The 19610-nt window shown below is 40.9% G+C and overlaps 1 protein-coding gene across 1 annotated transcript; it reads right to left on the bottom strand.

Moving 5' to 3' along the window:
* Positions 1-10104: 10104 nt before the first annotated feature.
* Positions 10105-17086, bottom strand: LOC137498539 (craniofacial development protein 2-like). The gene is made up of 2 exons (XM_068226190.1): positions 16432-17086; positions 10105-10283 (listed from the first exon to the last, which is right to left on the bottom strand). Exons 1-2 carry the CDS (start codon positions 17084-17086, stop codon positions 10105-10107), a joined length of 834 nt encoding a protein of 277 aa, XP_068082291.1.
* Between the last annotated feature and the right edge of the window lie 2524 nt (positions 17087-19610).

Genomic DNA, 19610 nt, shown 5'->3' with positions numbered 1-19610 from the left:
GTATATCAGTTAGACTACGGACGTTGAAGAGTAGCAATCTGGCAACACTGTAACCATATGTAGGGTAAGTACCGCACGCTCTCGTCGTGCTGCACAGTTGGTGCATTGGGTAGAGTTTTTGGTTGGCATGCAGGAGGTCGATGGTTCGATCCTGGGTTGAGGCGCATTTTTTATTTGCTACTTTCCATCTGACATTACCTACTGTAATACAGTAAGACATCGTTTCTGAGGTCACATGTATCCTACATTTACAAAATTTTGTAACGCTGAAATAACAAATACCTGGTTAGACTAATAAGAAATAGACAGCTGAAACAAACAGGTTTCACATCTAGTAGATGAAGTGGTGCGAATAAATTCACGCGCACGACGTGGAAAGTGTGTCCTTCAAAGCTGACCAATGAAAACGATTGTTCGTCCATTTCTAGGACCGTAGTATGTAAGTGCAAATGGTTCCCAGAGGACCCACTGCAATCGCTGCCGACGATTAAGATGCCAGATACCATACCACCTGGACTACATTTACGAAATAAAAAACATACGCCTCAACCCAGGGTCGACCTCCTGCATGTTAACCCAAAACTCTATCTACTGCACCAACTGTACAGTACGACTAACTTCTGCTGACAGCGGTAGTTAACCTACATGTGGTTACAGTGTTGCCAGATAGCTACTCTTCAACGTCGTTTTTCTGCCGGATATACTCGCAAGACGTAAGAAGTGACTAAGAGGGGCCCCAGGATCTTTTAACTTGGTAGCGTCGACCACGGGGCCCTTAACTGGTCCGGGAATAGCTTACACTTATGCTAGCGTCCTCACTTTTATCTATACTATCTGACCTCCCCTGGCCAAATCTTTTTCTTCTTCGACCACGACGCTGTTTAGGTTAAGAATCCTTCGTGGCCCTCGTTTTTCTTTGGCCGATATCTTCAGTTATGGAAGTGTAGTACCCCTTCCATGTTTTCCCTCTAATTAGTGTTAATAGAGGATGATTGCCTAGTTATACTTCCTCTTAAAATCACCGCCAATTACTACCACTAGTGTCCGACTCGTTGGCTGAACGGTCAGCGTACTGGCCTTCGGTTCAGAGGGTCCCGGGTTCGATTCCAGGCTTGATCGGGGATTTTAACCTTCATTGGTCAAATCCTGTGGCTCGGGGTCTGGGTGTTTGTGCTGCCCCCAAAATCCCTGCAAGTCACACACCAGACATAACACTATCCTCCACCACAATAACACGCAGTTACCTATACATGGCAGATGCTGCCCATCCTCATTGGAGGGTCTGCCATACAAGGGCTGCACCCAGCCAGAAATAGCCACATGAAATTTAAAAAATATAACCGCCACTAGTGTTCACAAGACAAGAGCTGTAGTTCGGAATGTGAGAGTGTTTCGTGGAGCAGAAAGTGGAACGTGGAAAGTAGGAAAAGTTATAATTCCTCTAATATCTAAAAATGTAAAAAAATGGAAACAAGAAGAACTACTTGTTATGGAAATACCACGACTAAATGTGGGGCTTTTGAAGGACTGAAGTGTACGAAATCTATACCACAGACGAGTTGAGCCGAAACTCAGATAGGAGAAGAAGGAAACTGCAAAGGATTTACAATCGTGTTTGTTAGAAGCTGCTGAGGAGGATCGTGGACTGGATAGAGGGAGACAAATGGATGTTAAATGAATGAGTCAGACCTTAAACAGAGGTTTGAGGAAAAGAAGGCTGCTTACCAGAAGTAGTTCAGCTCTAAGAAGGTAGAGACATGTACAACATAATTAAGAGAGAAGATGGTTATTCGAACTAAAGGGGTGCCACGGGAGAAGAAATGTGCTGAGGTAGAACACCGGTTGAATATATAGCAACACATCAGAATCTTGCAGTTTCATGATAGGGAGAGGAGATCAGGATTAGCTGTTTGATTGAACTCCACCGACTTCGCGTAGAGAATAAAGAAGGCAATTTTTCTGGTAGATTAAATCATGATGATTTATGTAGGGAAATGTAGACACTGTGTACAGTAGCTCTGACAGTAGGTAGGTAGTAAGTATTGCGCAGTCTACGAGGTGTCTCTCTATTCTATTTTTGTAAGTTCCAGTCTTTAACTATATATATATAATTATTGAAGTTACGTAATCCCTTCGTAGACTAACGGGTATTCAGCTGTCACTTACTCTGACGATTATAACAGAAAAGGCCTAGAACCCTGAATTACACTGCTTATTTAGCCTCTATTGTCACACCCAATGTCCCAGAATCTCACAGTCAGAGATTCTCCCCAAACTTCCGTCACATGGAAATTTCAATTACACTACAGTTCAACCAATCCGATGGCTAGAAATTCATATACTTCCAACATGGTCACGTTGGTCTCCTCAAGACCGGACTATGAGTCTACGCCTATGCAATGTGACTTGCCCTCTGCTTGACTACACCATTTCTAAACTGCATGAAACATTAATACAGAATACTATTTTACATGAAACGCCAGTTCCCGTTCTCTGATTCTCCTAAATGCTATCTTCTAAGTTCTTTGAGTTACTAATTTACTCTTATCATCTCATTTATCTTACACAGAACTCAGCAACATCATTCCTCCTACATTCGATTCTCGGAGAGAATGGCTGTCCTGTATTCTGACCTGGAGATTAGCACGGCAGGGGATTTATACGTCAAATGAGAGCATCTACTGCAAATAGAAGAGGAAGTACAGTTATTCTGAATGGAAGATGCATTTTGAAGCTCTTTTTAGGGAGGACGGAGACGAATATCTCAAAGAACAGGATGAAGTAGCAAATTATAATATGAAAGACATGACTGGGAACGACGTATACCAGGCCGGTCAAAAATCAAATAAATGGTCAGGCAATTGGTCTTCGAGATATAGTGATGGAATTATTCAAATATCGAACGTAAGTTAAAGGAGATGAAGTACACCATGAAGAGAAATATAACGCCGTCGTTATTAAGGAAAGGAGATCCGAACAATTATTGAGGAATAAATGTCAGGGCTTTGATGAATAGTTTGTTCATTACTATAGTAAAGAACAGGTTGGAAAAGATTGCAGGTATTGTTGTACCTCAGGAGAAGGTGGGTTTTACATCTGGTAAATTTATGTGGATTGAAACTTGTTTACGTCAGATGTATCAGAAAATAATGGCAAAAAATTAAGGTTGCCGTTTAGTATTTGTTGAAATAGAAAAGGCTCATTATTATGTGCCAAAGACGTTACTGTGGATGACAGAGGAAAATGAGTGGATGGTGCTACAATAGAGTTGGTGAAAAGAACGTATCGCTGTGATAATAACTTTTAGAAACAAGTAAAGGATTAAGATAAGGGTGTTCCATGCCACAAACTGGGTTTCATTTGTATTTAAAAGTTGTTCGGGGCTATTGGAAGAAGCAGTGCAGAAGTTTCGGTGCGGAAGTATGAGATCAAAGTTTACATTAAAGATCATTTACGCTCTGGTTAGAGAAGATGCCATGTATCAAAAGGGTAATGGATTCATGTAGACACTGGATATTAGCAGTCAACGTGGATAAAACGGAATATCCTATTGTTGGAGCTGACTAAGGTGAGGTAAAAATTTAAATTTCGGCTGGGTGAGAAATGTGAATGTGTTCAAGTTCTTTGATCCATTAACAGAAAAACTGGCTAATGTGATGTCGATAAATCTTACAGCATAATTCAAGAAATTGTAGCTATTAGAGCTTTAAAAGGTATCTTTTGAAGTTGGTACATCTCCAGATGAACAAAGAAAATGGTGCTGCATTTTGCGGTTGAAATTATTTTGACATATGTCTTGGAGCGTTGGACACTAAAAAGAGATGGAAGGGTAAGATTGAGACTGTGGGTGTGGATGTGTTTGGCCGAGCTTGAGAAATACCCACTTGGATGAGCTGAGGAATGAATATGTAATAGAGAGAAAGCTTAGAAAACGGTTACGGATAGGATTTATACCCGAGCACTGAGATGGTATATCGATGGTTAGAGTGTCTGCTCAACTGGTTTGCACCAGGGAGAAGATGCCGAGGGAGAAAAAGAGCAATCTGGAGGACAACAATAGATAAAGTCATGGAAAAATGAGGTCCATCCGAAGAACAATGGTAAGCTAGGAATATGTGACATCTGAGAACAGCCAAATGCTGTAATAGTAAAGTGGGTAATAACAATAAATTGAGACAGTACCTAAGCTGATTTTGAGTTTGAACGTCCGCTATTCCGTGTGACAATCTTGTATTCTACCTGAGAGAGATCAAACTTTACCAGATCCAGGGATTTTGAAATATTTTCAAAAGATGCCTCCACTATTGATTTGCTAGTTCTACCTAGTGTTATGATCTGTTACTAACTTATCGAGAGTATTTATGTTTAGAGGTTTAGTAACCTGAATACTCTTCAGCTTTTTATTTGTTATGTTGGAGGTAGTCAACCAATTAGATTCTGCCTTCTAATGATAGTGTCCAACAATCAAACTGTTCGTTCCATCGGTGTTCTAGAACTATCAGCCAGCTCCTGTATACATATTGGGGGCCAAGATGCCTCTCTACATCGTATCTTTGAGTGTTCTGCGTAACTGAGCAGGTCCCCCTAAGGAGATGCTGAAGTGGGGGCTGGAGTGAGAAGTTGGCATCACCAGGTAAAGGCAGCATTTTCATCTAATTATGTGAATATCAGGGTTTTCTCTTCATTCAGAATTAAAATGTAAGATTTCTAGACAGTCTTCGGACTTAATACAATCACCCCTAATGGGAATGTTGTAAAATGTAATTACGCACGAATGTGTACCCTCATTTACCTTCCTTACTTTGATTTTTGGCGACTAAGTTTCCCATTTTCCTTAATGTCTCTTTCCTTCTTTCGGAATTTAATTTCGTCGTTCTTATTCACCGAGAAGTATGACTTATCCACTGCGTCATCGAGCCTCATGCACACTTAGGTATTTTCTTTCGTCTTAACCTAGGACTGCTTGTGAGTTTCCAGTCTCCGTATTCATTTTGTTCTAGGCTTATGTAGCAATATTTGTATTATTTTCCCCTTTTCGTGGCCGCGTAGAACGGACTTTAGCTCCTGTAAACTTTCTGAATTTTTCGATTCTTTCTTTCGAATGTGGATCCTCTGTCTTAAGAGCGTAGCGTTTGTGAGAGCTGCTAAGCTTTTAAAAGCAGGAAGCACAACCTGCTTCAAATATTAGGGGTGACTGATGCAAAACTTAATATAATTTCCTAGTCCATAAAAGGGCGTTTGTAATTTACAAATTGTAAATTGCCGTCAGGGTTGAAGACCCTTCTTGGTGTAACATTTACCTTAAATTGAGGGTTCGTTTCGATTGTTGGAATTTTTTACTTGAGGCTATGGAATATTCCTTCCTTTTACGTACGGTTGCACCACTCCTCGGAAAATCTATAAACTGTGGACCTGTCAAAACTGGCCAGAAACTGCCAGAAGTTGAATCCGGGCTTCTTAGGCTAGAGAAATTAAGTATAAAAGGCATGTACCCAAAGCAGACGTCAATTAAAGATGAATAAGGTTTATTAACATTGGCAAGAGAATTAATATGTGGGCACAAAACAAGCAAAATCGGGAGTTACAGGAAGACGGATACTCACATACATAGTCCGTGAGGGTATCTTAATCACAATCGAGTAGTTTGATTCGTTAAACTCAATTTCATGTGTAACGGTTCAAATCCCGTTACAAGATGATATCTGTATTTTTATTATTGTATGATTTTATCTGTATTTTATTATTATTATTATTATTATTATTATTATTATTATTATTATTATTATGTCAGTATTATTATTATGTTATCTGTGATATTGTACTATTATTGTAATTATCCGTTTTATTCAATTTTGCAATTGCCTGTTGCTTGCAAGATTGCACCTAGATGTATACATATATACGTATGTGTAGTATAACACTCAATACCTGTACAGTGAGAATTGTTGTATATATCAGAGATTGGAAGTGACGTTGTTATATTGCGACACCACTGGCGATTCTGCCAAGTCATCGCCGCGCCTTGGCTATGTCATCGTATTTATTTAGATATGCGCGCATCGACTCAATCGCCGCGGGGCTATTTCACCACTGGATGTAATATTTGTCGCGTAGGTGGGAGTATGTCATTGTTATTTCTGGAGATTACGTAGTTGTGTCAACCAACGTCTATATAAGGTGGATACACATTGTAGCATCAGTCATTACTTATACGGATGCAGTACAGTGAAGTAGTCTACTAGATCAAGAGGCCTTAGGTGGTCAGCCAACCAGTGTGAACGAGAGATGGAGAAGACTCAGTGAGCCATTAATTATTGGTCATTGAGAGAGTGAGACCAAATGGTTGGTCCGTCACTTAGTGGAAGACGCGGACGCAAGGCTTACCAAGGAGTCAGAGAGGGCAACCCTGGACCTACCAAGAGGTCATACCATATTGACTTACAAAGAAGTCAGATGATATGGAGAAGAAGCAGTCGCAAGGATGTATCACCACGTTAGGCGTGACACATCTACAGTAAACACCAGAGCAATGGATTACGTCGTAATTACACTCAAAGTGTTGAAGGTACAGTCAAGTGAATCAGTGAGGGAAATATTTCGTATAAATTGTTAAATGTCCGGTCAAGAAGAATTCAAATTCATGCCTAGTTTCTTTTAGTTGCAATGTCATAATTTCATATTCTCATCTGTTTTATCGCAACAAGACTCACTATTTTTTGATATATTATTTAAAGAATATATATATTGTTGTATCAAACGAATTCAGAGTTTCATTTCATTGACAGTAAAATATCTTAACCTCAAAATTAATGGGGAAACCGAACGCCAATCTCCTTTTCCCAGAACTTATGTGGTATGTTGTCAACAGTAAGCTTATTACCCCACACCCTAGAGATGGTCAAGAGTCTCATTCTATTATTGCTGTACTGAGTGACAGCTGGCGCCCTTCAAATAACGTATGTGTAAGTAAGCAGGTAACAAGTAAGTGTGAGTACAAGGTTCGACAAGTGTGTAATTTATATAATGAATGTTAATTTTCAGATTTTACAAGTTAAATGCAGATTTATATGTTTGTAAATGTAGTAAGAGAGTTAGGAAAACCCTCACATGAAATTTCACACTGTCGCAACGGAGGTATCTTGAAAAAAGGCACAGTTATCTTCAATATTTATAGACAGTGGTAATCAAAATTCGATACAAAGCATTTCTTTCTCAAGGGCAAGGACGTCAATAAGAGGTGAAAGTAGCAACTTTTACACAAAAAAATATTATTTCAGCTCCCCAGATAAGACAAGGTTTAAATCAATTATTTAAAAAGGAACATGGCTCCCATCAATCTCCAAAGTGACTGTATCCCCCAGAAATCAAAACGCCGGTGAGACATAGCTGGCAATAAAAGGAACAAGTATGGAACATAAGGAGGTTAAAAGGAATTGCCATAGCTACGGAAGAAAATAAACATGAGTGAAATGAAACTAGTAGAGTTGAGCGTAAGATCCCGAAACAGGCAAATGAATTGGCTGAGCAAGTCGCGAACAATAATAAAATGATAATAATGATGTAAGCAACATCCATAAGGCACTGAAAAAACACCGATCCGATAATTATTTTATCATTATATCTTATTATCTTTCGCGACTTGCTCACCAAATTTATTTGCCGATTTCGGGATCTTACTCTCAGTTCTACTTGTCTCATTTCACTCATATTTACTTGCATCCGTAACTATAGCAACTCATTTTAACCTCCTCGTGTACCATACTTGTTCCTTTTTCTGGCAGGTATGTTTCACTGGCGTTTTGATTTCTGGGGGAATACATTCCCTTTGGAGATTGTTGAAAGCCATGCTCCTTTTTTAATTAATTTAAACCTTCTCGTATCTGGGGAGCTGTAATAAAAAATTTGTGTAAAAGTTGCTACTTTCACCTCTTATTGACGTCTTTCCCTTGAGAAAGAAATGCTTTGCATCGAATTTTGATTATCACTGACTGGAAATAATTGAATATAACTGTGTCACTTTTCATGATACCTCAGTTGCGACAGTGTGAAATTTCATAAGATTGAGTTTAACAAGTCAAACTACTCGATTGTGATTAAGATACCCTCACGGACTATGTATGTGAGTATCCGTCTCCCTGTATCTCCCGATTTGGCTTGTTTTGTGCCCACATATGAATTCCCCTGCCAATCTTATGTTAATAAACCGTATTCAACTTTAATTGATCTCTGCTTTGGGTACATGCCTTTTATACTTTATTTCTCTAGTCTAAGAGGCCCGGATTCGGTTCCTGGCAGTTTCTAGCCAGTTTCGACCGGTCCACAGTTTGTAGATTTTCCGGGGGGTGGTGTAAGGTTCTACATTCCTTCTCTCGGATGACTCATTTTGTAAAGACCTGAACATTTATCAGACTAAGTATTGTATAAAAATGGTTTAGGTTTGCCAGGCCTAGAGAGTCTTTCGTTTCAATGCCCTTCGTTACCATCCCTTTTTACCGATACCTGCATTCTTCAAAGTGCTGTACATCTTCCATTTCCTTATTTTAACCCCTCAGGGTTGGGAGGTGGGATACGTCCACGTATCCTCTACTTGTGACTGAAAGTGGAACCAGGGACTCTGAATTATGGAATTGGTTTGGCGACCGCGGTTCCTCTAGCTGTGTCTGGCATAACTTCCACTGGCGTCAGGCTCTTCACTTTAATTTTACCTTTCCGAGCTTCCTTTGTCAACACTTGTTTTTCCCAACTCTGACGGCTAGAGAGTCTTTCATATTCATGCCTCTCTTGCGCCTTCCCTTTCTTTTGCCGATAACTTCATAATTCGACCTCTTCCAATTTCCGCTGTGATTAGTGTTCAGACAGGATGCTTTTGCAGCTGTACTTCCTCTTAAAACAATACCACTACCAAAAACCTAACTCAGATACCAACTGTGGGTTGAGGCGGTAGAATAATTGTACGGTATACCTTGCCTGTCATAAAATGCGACTGAAGGGGGGCTAAGGACTTTCATCTTGAGAACTGGGTTGGTAACCACTGGTCTCCGGCTGAGTCTGGCTTTGCATTAATTACTTGTGTCAGGCTCCTCTCCTTCATCGTTCCTATCCACCTCCCTTGGTCAACTCTTGTCCGTTTCGACCCCAACAGAATTAGGTTTGCGAGGCCTAGGGAGTATTTCATGTGCATGCATTTCGTGGCTCTTGCTTTTCTTTGTCCAATACCTTCATTTTCCTAAGTGTGAGACCTCTTCCAATTCATTCCCTCTGATTAGCGTTAATAGAAGGTGGTTACCCAGTTTTACGTCCTATTAAATTATAATCACCACCTTCCCTGGCCAGGAGATGTGCTGGGTTTGCGGGTATAATGTAAAGAGGAGTACTTTCACACCAAGCAAATGCTGGGTCTGTACCTTAATTAAGACCACGGCCACTTCTTTCCCGCTCCTAGGTCTTCCCTATCCCATCGTCGCCATACGATCTGCCTGTGTGGGTGCGATGAAAAGCAAATTGTAAAAAAAAAAGGAAAGAAGAAAGAAAAATGGAAAGAGGAGTTGGATATGAATTATATCAGCAACCTTGAATTAAAGATCTCATGTCCATGTAGAGGAAAAAACAAATCAAATTATATTTCAAGTACAGCGCACTTTTACCGCAGCGCAGGTTTAAAAAAAGACATCCCTGTGCCCCATCAAAGATTCAAGTTCTGCAGCTGGTTATGTTATATATTTTCGTTTCACTCAATGCGTTTATGATTATTGTTTGTGATATTTCTGAATTGTGCTGGCCGACAGCCATTTGGTATCCAAACCACGTGCCTGGTCCATTCTACTTCTCAGCATACAAGACGTGCTGCCGAGCGAGAATCCTCGGATATCTGTTGCTAGGTTGCACTGGAGAGCACTTTCGATGGGAAATAGTGTATATCTCAATAAAGTGTACGATATAGAGGATGACTCTTCACGTAACACTCGCCGTTATGCGGAGAAATTGTATCAAGTATAAAGAAAGACAAATTCTTCTGGCTCAGTCAGTGCACGTACACATACAAATTACAATGAGATGACAAGGAACGTAACGTTAGCGAACATTTCATCGTGATTTTGCAGTTATTTACTTATTTGCTCCTATAAACAAAGCGTTCACGAACATGGTGCGGGTTTGAGGAGGACAGAAGTGAAATATAGGTAATATCTGTTGCAGGAAGAATGAGGATAGAATCTTGGAACATTGGAAATAGTTGAAGATTGCATAGCACATTGGATCAAGAACGAACAGACACTGAGTAAAAACTAGAACAAGGAAAATGACAGATTTCATCTGAGAAGGAGAAATCACAAATTGAAGACTCATCCACATACCGAAGTATAAAACGGAATAGACAGGGAAAATAAATGACAAGGAGATTAAAAGGGGCATATCCTGCATGGCCTGTAATGCTACATTGTACAAGTCCAGGGGCTGATATCCAGAAAGAACAGAGTTAATTTTCTGACCATTTTCCATAAATGATGTCCAATAATAGGTGAAGGAAGGTCACTAAAATGGAAACATGCAATAACCCCTTGGGTACGGCACAGGAGCGCTCTGCAGGCATCGGCATAGATACGGCAGACAGAAACAATTCGCACCGAACGAATAGCTACAGAGCAAAGCACAACACAGAGTGGCCGAGGAAGAGAACCGTGAGCGAAACACAGACTTGGTTTCAACTTTAAAGAACGTACTTGACGCCAGATTTGAATACGATTACCATAGTTTTACCGTGCACACACATGGACGTTGAAATTCCGGTGAATAATGCCAAAATAACTTCGTGTAAACAGACTGATGGGTGAGGTATATTGAAATCTACACAAAAGTGTCCGACTCGTTGGCTGAACGGTCAGCGTACTGGCCTTCGGTTCAGAGGATCCCGGGTTCGATTCCCGGCCGGGTCGGGGATTTTAACCTTAATTGTTTAATTCCAATGGCACGGAGGCTGGGTGTGTGTGTCGTCCTCATCATCATTTCATCCTCATCACGACGCGCAGGTTGCCTACGGGAGTCAAATAGAAAGACCTGCACCTGACGAGCCGAACCCGTGCTGGGATATCCGGGCACTAAAAGGGTTACGACGTTTCATTTACACAAAAATTTTAAAACTTTGCAAAAAACATGGTGTATGCACTTCAAGAATGGAACTACATCAAATGAAACTGCAGTAAATCCCACAACTGTCAATTCAATATTTAAAAGTTGTGCATTAAATTGTCGTAATTACTTGAGAATTACAGAATTACTACTGATTATTGATAAATGTACTGCAAAAATAAATGGTTAGGCAAGCCCCGGATTGCATAAATGAAGCAAGGAAATGAAGAAGGAAACAGCATAAAAAATCTAAATCTTAACAAGGCTTTGTCTGAGAGAATTACAGTTCTGAAACAAAGCAGCCCAGTCGCTTTATCGGAGAAAGGTCTAATTGGAAATTTGTTATCTTCTCCCAATATACTCACTACCTGTTCATATCTTGCATTTCAATTAAGAACTTTGACGGCTTCGCTGATGAGGATATGTGAGCCAGGTGGAGGAGGATAGGTTATCTAGGACAGTAAGTGAAGCTGAGAGAGACAAGGACACGACGGATAGATTCGGTTTTAATGATTTCGAGGTTAGAGGTGTACAAGTAGATCGGGCTGCCAGGTGCTAATAGGGATTTAAGGAGGTTACTTGTTCATTCACTGAGGCTTAGGGACTGAAGTCTGAAAGGTAAAATGAAGATGTGTGTATAAAAAATGTTGTATAGAATGGATTTGGTTTGTAAAACATATTAAAGAAACCTAATTGTTCTGGGATAATATAATTCAGCTATTGTAAATATGTACTTTCTCGAAATTCCCAAACTTTGTATATTGGTAATTAAGTACCATATCAACTTCCTCGGTACTCACTTCTAAGTAATTTCAGTTACTCTCTGATATTTAAATACCACCTTAATACAAAGTCATACAAATTCACGCATCAGAAGTGTATATTATTGATGAGCCCTTAGTTTGTAGGAGGAACCAACAAACATATTATGATATTCAGAAGACCAAATTTGAACTGGTAATACATTTACATTTTTGTCCTACTTTTAAAATTATCCCGATGATAAAAATAGACGTTACTTAAAGCTTGTGTTATCACAATTTCATAATATGAATATGGAATATGGAATCCCTAACTGAAAAGGATCTCGTTTATATCGCGCGATATTGTGTACCATCATCAAGATTCATAGCATATCCAACACCGTCGCTGCTCTATTCCAAAGTACTGCAGTATCAGAGAAATCTCCATGTATATTACTACACTATACGCGCGTCATAGCTCGTAAACCTTAACGGGCATCTACACTGACGAAAAGGAACTCTGGCTATTAGTATTTATGGAACGAGGCGCGTTTGCTTCCGGTGTGTCCCTCACTCCCCCAGAAATCGCGTGTATTGTGGAGTGCCACAATGGTCCACAATGTAGCAGTCTTCACTTGAGGCTGCCGCAAACACTTCCATCATATTTCTCTTTTACTTGTAACCCCAGCGAGCACGTGACTTGGGCGCTGAAGTATGTGTTAGGAGTATGAGGACCGTGAACCCAATACGGCCCGATGAGTTTGTAACAGAACTTACTCTGTCATGAAAATCCACGACATGTTTCCAGTTTAAACTGGGTCAGGAATGGAATGAATGAAGCCCCCATCTAGCCGCAAGGATAGGAATTGTGCCGGCTGCCGAAGCCTGTCGTAATCCTCTGACTGACAAATGAAATTATAATGGAGTGTGGTGCTGGACTGACTGAAATATGACAGAGAAAACCGGAGTACCCGGAGGAAAACCTGCCCCACCTCCGCTTTGTCCAGCACAAATCACACATGGAGTGACCGGGATTTAAACCAAAATTCCACCGGTGAGATTACCCTGTTATATTAAAGCAAAATATATGAGTATTTAAAGAATCATTTCGTGCTAGTTTATGTCTTCAGGGTTCGGAATATTATACATGATCTTGTTGATCTTGTTGTTATACCGTGCGAAACGAGGCAGTAAAATTTAAAATCTTGACGCTTCATGCTTCATAAAAAGAACGATCAAGATTTATATTGCCTATATCGGCTAGTAGAAAGCTGATCTTATATTTAAAAAACTGAATTCAGTCATACATCGCTAAGATATTCTTAGGCCCGTCACACACTACACCAAGAAATGCGTTATGTGGCATGCGCGGGCGAGCAGAGAGAGAACTGTCCACACACTACGCCGAGTAATGTGTAATGTGGCATGTCCGAGCGAGGAGAGAGAGAGAACTGTCCACACACTACGCCGAGTAATGTGTAATGTGGCATGTCCGAGCGAGGAGAGAGAGAACTGTCCACACACTACGCCGAGTAATGTGTAATGTGGCATGTCCGAGCGAGGAGAGAGAGAACTGTCCACACACTACGCCGAGTAATGTGTAATGTGGCATGTCCGAGCGAGGAGAGAGAGAACTGTCCACACACTACGCCGAGTAATGTGTAATGTGGCATGTCCGAGCGAGGAGAGAGAGAACTGTCCACACACTACGCCGAGTAATGTGTTATGTGGCATGTCCGAGCGAGGAGAGAGAGAACTGTCCACACACTACGCCGAGTAATGTGTTATGTGGCATGCGCGGGCGAGCAGAGAGAGAACTGTCCACACACTACGCCGAGTAATGTGTTATGTGGCATGCGCGGGCGAGCAGAGAGAGAACTGTCCACACACTACGCCGAGTAATGTGTAATGCGAAATGTGTTGTTCCAGTTGTGTTTTCACCACCTTCAGAGTCTATTACAATGTGGTCAGATTGTTAGAGAAGGAAATGGGGTATCTTTCACGACGGTTTCACCACATTCATTGACTATGACACTGAGGTCAAATGATTATACAAGGGGATAGGGCTCGTCGCCATAAGACCTATCTGTGTCGGTGCGACGTAAAGCCCCTAGCCAAAGGAGATAGGGTATCTTTCTCAACACCTCATTTATAAAGTAACAGCACCAGTACTCAGAATCCTCGAACGTAAATAAGAAGAAGATAAGGAAATTGTCCTCCTCCTTTCATAAACTAGTTATCAATCTGTGATCGAGGATACAAGGTTAGAAACCATACGTGTTTACCTAGTTAATGGTTTTTGTTTTTATATTAAACCCGCGTGTTCAAACGACTGAAATACGTTTTGCTTATATACTACTAGTCCTCACGTGTGCATACATACATACATTATGATTATAGACTGTTATGCCTTTCAGCGTTCAGTTTGCAAACGTCTGTGAGTTACTAAACGTCGCCACAATCCCCGATTTGCAACTAGTGTTGTGGCCTCATTTAGTTCTATACCTCTTATCTTTAAATCGTTAGAAACTGAGTCTAATCATCGTCGTCTTGGTCTACCTCTACTTTTCTTACGCACCATAAGAGTCCATTATTCTCCTAGGTAACCTATCCTCCTCCATTCGCCTCACATAACCCCACCACCGAAGCCGAAGCGTACAGCTTCATCCATACAGTTCATTCCTAAATTAGCCTTTATCTCCTCATTCCGAGTACACTCCTCCCATTGTTCCCTCCTGCAAGTAACAGCAATCATTCTTGCTACTTTCATGTCTGTTACTTCTAACTTATGAATAAGATATCCTGAGTCCACCCAGCTTTCGCTCCCGTAAAACAAAGTTGGTCTGAAAACAGACCAATGTAAAGATAGTTTCATCTGGGAGCTGACTTCTTTCTTACAGAATACTGTTGATCGCAACTGCGAGCTCACTGCATTAGCTTTACGACACCTTGATTCAATCTCATTTACTATATTACCATCCTGGGAGAACACACAACCTAAATACTTGAAATTATCGACCTGTTCTAGCTTTGTATCACCAGTCTGACATTCAGTTCTGTTGAATTTCTTACCTACTGACATCAATTTAGTCTTCGAGAGGCTAATTTTCATACCAAACTCATTTCACCTATTTTCAATTTGCAAGATATTAGACTGCAGGCTTTCGGCACAATCTGCCATTAAGACCAAGTCGTCGGCATAGGCCAGACTGCTTACTACATTTCCACCTAACTGAATCCCTCCCTGCCATTTTATACCTTTCAGCAGATGATATAAGTAAACTACGAACAGCAAAGGTGAAAGATTACAGCCTTGTTTAACTCCTGAAATTACCCTGAACTAAGAATTCATTTTACCAACAATTCTCACTGAAGCGCAATTGTCAACATAAATGCCTTTTATTGATTTTAGTAATCTACCTTTAATTCCATAGTCCCCCAGTATAGCAAAGATCTTTTCCCTCGGTAAACTGTCATATGCGTTCTCTAGATCTACGAAACATAAACACAACTGCCAATTCCTCTCGTATCATTTTTCAATTACCTGGCGCATACTGAAAATTTGATCCTGACAGCCTCTCTGTGGTCTGAAACCACACTGGCTTTTATCCAACTTCCTCTCAACGACTGATCGTACCCTCCCTTCCAAGATGCCAGTGAATACTTTGCCTGCTATGCTAATCAATGAGATACCTCGATAGTTGTTGCAATCCTTCCTGTTCCCTTGCTTATAGTTAGGTGTAATTACTGCTTTTATCCAATCTGAAGGTACCTTACCAACACTCCATGCTAATTTTACTACTCTGTGAAGCCATTTCATCCCTGCCTTCCCACTATACTTCACCATTTCAGGTCTAATTTCATCTCTTCCTGCTGCTTTATGACAATGGAGTTTATTTACCATCCTTTCCACTCCCTCAAGCGTAATGTCATCAACATTTTCCTCCTTCCCATGAGCGTGGCTGTTCACAACACCACCAGGATGATTTCCTTCTACATTGAGAAGATGTTCAAAATATACCCTCCACCACTCCAGTGATCCGCTGGAATCTACTATGAGTTCACCGGAATGACTCAAAACACTGTTCATTTCCATTTCCCCTCCCTTCTTAAGATTCTTTATTACTGCCCAGAAAGGTTTTCCTGCTTTCCAGGTTATTACGAAATCTTCCCATGACTTCTTTGTGGATTCAACAACTATTTGTTTCGCTCTGTTTCTTTCATCTACGTACAAATCCCTGTCTGCCTCGGCCCTTGTTTGGAGCCATTTCTGATAAGCCTTTTTTACGTTTACAAGCTCTTCTCACTTCATCATTTCACCAAGATGTTCGTCTTTTCACATCTTTACAAACAGTTGTTCCTAGGCATTCCCTCGCTGTTTCTACTACAGCATCCCTGTATGCCACCCATTTTTCTATATCCTGAACCTGCTTTCTGTCTACTGTTCGAAACTTCTCACTAATTGTATCCGCGTATTTCTGTCTAATTTCTTCTTCCTGGAGATTTTCTACCCTTAATCGTTTGCAGACAGATTTCACCTTCTCTACCCTAAGACTAGAGATACTTAGTCCACTACAGATCAGATAGTGGCCTGTATCATCGAAAAATCCCCGGAAAACTTGTAAATTTCTAACAGATTTCGTGAATTCGAAGTTGGTGTAGATGTATTCTATTATGGGTCTGATACCCCTAGCCTCCCATGTGTAGCGGTGAATAGCCTTATGCTTGAAGAATGTATTCATAACTGCTAAACACATACTAGCACAGAAGTCCAGCAAACGCTTCCCATTCCCTTTAGCTTCCGTATCTTCCCCACATTTAACAATCACCCTTTCGTATCCTTCAGTTCTATTCCCAACTCTCGCAATGAAGTCACCCATTAGCACTATTCTATCCTTGGTGTTGACCCTGACCACGATGTCACTCAATGCTTCATAAAACTTGTCAACTTCATCCTCATCTGCACCCTCACATGGTGAATACACGGAGACAATTCTAGTCCTAATTCCTCCAATTGCCAAATCTACCCACATCATTTGCTCATTTACGTGCCTAACAGAAACTATGTTGCGTGCAATGGTATTCCTGATAATGTGCCCTACCCCAGACTCTGCCCTTCCCTTTCTAACACCCGTCAAGTACACTTTATAATCTCCTATCTCTTCCTCTTTATCTCCTCTTACCCGAATATAACTTACTCCTAGCACATCAGGATGCATCCTCTTTGCTGACTCAGTTCTACTTTCTTTCTTCCATAAGCCCCATTAATATTGATAGCTCCCCATCGAATTCCATTTCGTTCGCCAAGTTGTTTCCAAGGAGTCCCTCGCCTGTCAAATGGGAGTGGGACTCCGTTAAACCCATAGGACCGAGACTTGCTTAAACTGTTCTGAGCTCGGTAAATTCATGAAGCAGGATGCTACCCTACTTGCACATAGTCCAAGTGAGGATCTCTCCTCTAATGGGTTATGGACCACCGGTGAATTGTATAGTCCTAGCCGCCTGACCACAAGGAGGGCCATGACTCAGAATATTTCCGAGATTCCCACTCCCATTCAATAGCAACTGGTATCCCGACTCTCAGGACCACTTACTAGGCCACTCAGCCGTTGCCCATGGTTCACGAACTAGGACGTGACTACAGTAACCCACACCATGCACCATCCTCATGTGTAAAGTTATAAAAATTAATATTGAGTATACATGCTGTTGTTAAAATCGAAATGATTTCTGATTCCAGATTTCTTTTAAGTTTTTACTTTTAGTTTTATCGTATCCAATGTCCCACAAATAAGAATGGCACCGAATTATTCAAATGAGCTATTCTATCACATCAGAAGACATTGTGTTGTAACTAAGTAATCAATTTAAAATGTCAAAAGAAGTTTCCGACAGAGTTAGCGATCGTACCATAGATAATAGCCAAACAGGTTGTTTCCTATTATTACGTCATCATCAATCAATCACTACTGATCTGCACTTAGGGCAGTCGCCCAGGTGGCTGATTCGCTATCTGTTGTTTTCCTAACCTTTTCTTAAATGATCGCAAAGAAATTGGAAAATTATTGAACGTTTCCCTTGGTAATTTATTCCAATCCCTAACTCCCCTTCCTATAAACGAATATTTGCCCCAATTTGTCCTCTTGAATTCCAACTTTATCTTCATATTGTGATATTTCCTCCTTTTAATGACACCACTCAAACTTATTCGTCTACTGATGTCCTCCCACGGCATCTCTCTTCTGACAGCTCGAAACATACCATTTTATTGAGCAGATCGTCTCCTTTCTCCCTAATTTTCCCAGCCAAAACTGCAACATTTTTGTAACGCTACTATTTTGTCGGAAATCACCCAGAACAAATCGAGCTGCTTTTCTTTGGATTATTTCCAGTTCTTGAATCAAGTAATCCTGTTGAGTGTCCCATACACTCGAACCATTCTCTAGTTGGGGTATTACCAGAGACTTATATGCCCTCTCCTTTACATCCTTCCTACAACCCCTAAATACCCTCATAACTATGTGCAGACATCTGTACCCTTTATTAACAATCATATTTATGTGATTACCCCAATGAGGGTCTTTTCTTATTTTAACACCTAGGTACTTACAATGATCCCCAAAAGGAACTTTCACCCCATCAACGCAGTAATTAAAACTGAGAGGACATTTCCTATTTGTGAAACTCACAACCTGACATAGGCCGAGTATGTCTTGAAGTATTCTTTGAGCTAGCGATCTATGCAAAGGATGTACTGTATTTACGTAGCGCGAGGTGAGCGGGGACTCGTAGTGTGTGTCGTTTCATTATAAACAAAGGCCTCTCAGGGTGCATACACCAGTGCCTTGCGCTGTGCACGGTGCAAAAGAAGACTTCTCTTGGTTGACCAGAGTGATGACCTCCACTCCTCGATTTGGAGCAATGGCGCTGTCTCTGTCTTTGCCCACGCCTGTCTCGCCCGCTCCACCTGTCTCCCTCTGCCGCACTTGCTCCGTAGCGTTCCAAATCCGAGCCGAGTTCAGCCGAGCTTAGCCAAGTATCCAGATACGAAGTGTTGGTCCGAGCCGAGCGGAGTGGGACCGATGCACTGTGCACAGGATCTCTGCGCCTCAGTTTGCACGCGTGAGATTTTGGGCGTTTGAGAGGCCCTGTTATAAACAATGCATTCGTTTATACACATTTTTCGCCACACATTTCACATTACACATTTCTCAGTGTAGTGTGTCAGGAGTCTTTCTGCAATATCAGAACCGGAGATATCTATTTCAAAGTGTCATCCTTTAAAATTATTTTAACAGCATTCGTAGCAAACCAGTGCAGAGAAAGTGATGCACTTTATGCACCTTCATTTTGTTGTAACAGAGCGACACAATGTTAGCCTTTATATTTTGTTCACTTCAAACACACACCGCCAGAGGTAAAACATAACAAAGAAAATTGATGCAATCGAAAATAATTTTAGCCGTAAAGACCGTATCAGTGCTTTTTAGCTTTCGTGTCCGTTTGTCCGTCTGTCCGTCTGTTTGTCCGTCTGTTCCAGCAGCACGGCGAAACGGCTGGATAGATCTCGTCCAAACTTTATATTTAGAGTATACTCATCCAGGAGCAGATTTAGACAGGCATATCTTTAAAAATAACTGAACAGATGGGGATTTATAGGAAGACCAGGATATTTTTTCAATTTTCTCTTATACTATTGATTTTCTGGAAAATCCGTAGTCTATATGTGGGACGTGCTTTCAT

Source organism: Anabrus simplex, chromosome 1 (genome assembly GCF_040414725.1).
Source record: "Anabrus simplex isolate iqAnaSimp1 chromosome 1, ASM4041472v1, whole genome shotgun sequence".
Classification (NCBI taxonomy): Eukaryota; Metazoa; Arthropoda; class Insecta; order Orthoptera; family Tettigoniidae; genus Anabrus; species Anabrus simplex.
The sequence above is the reverse complement of the archived record's forward strand: the minus strand, read 5'-3'. Positions and strand labels throughout refer to the sequence as shown.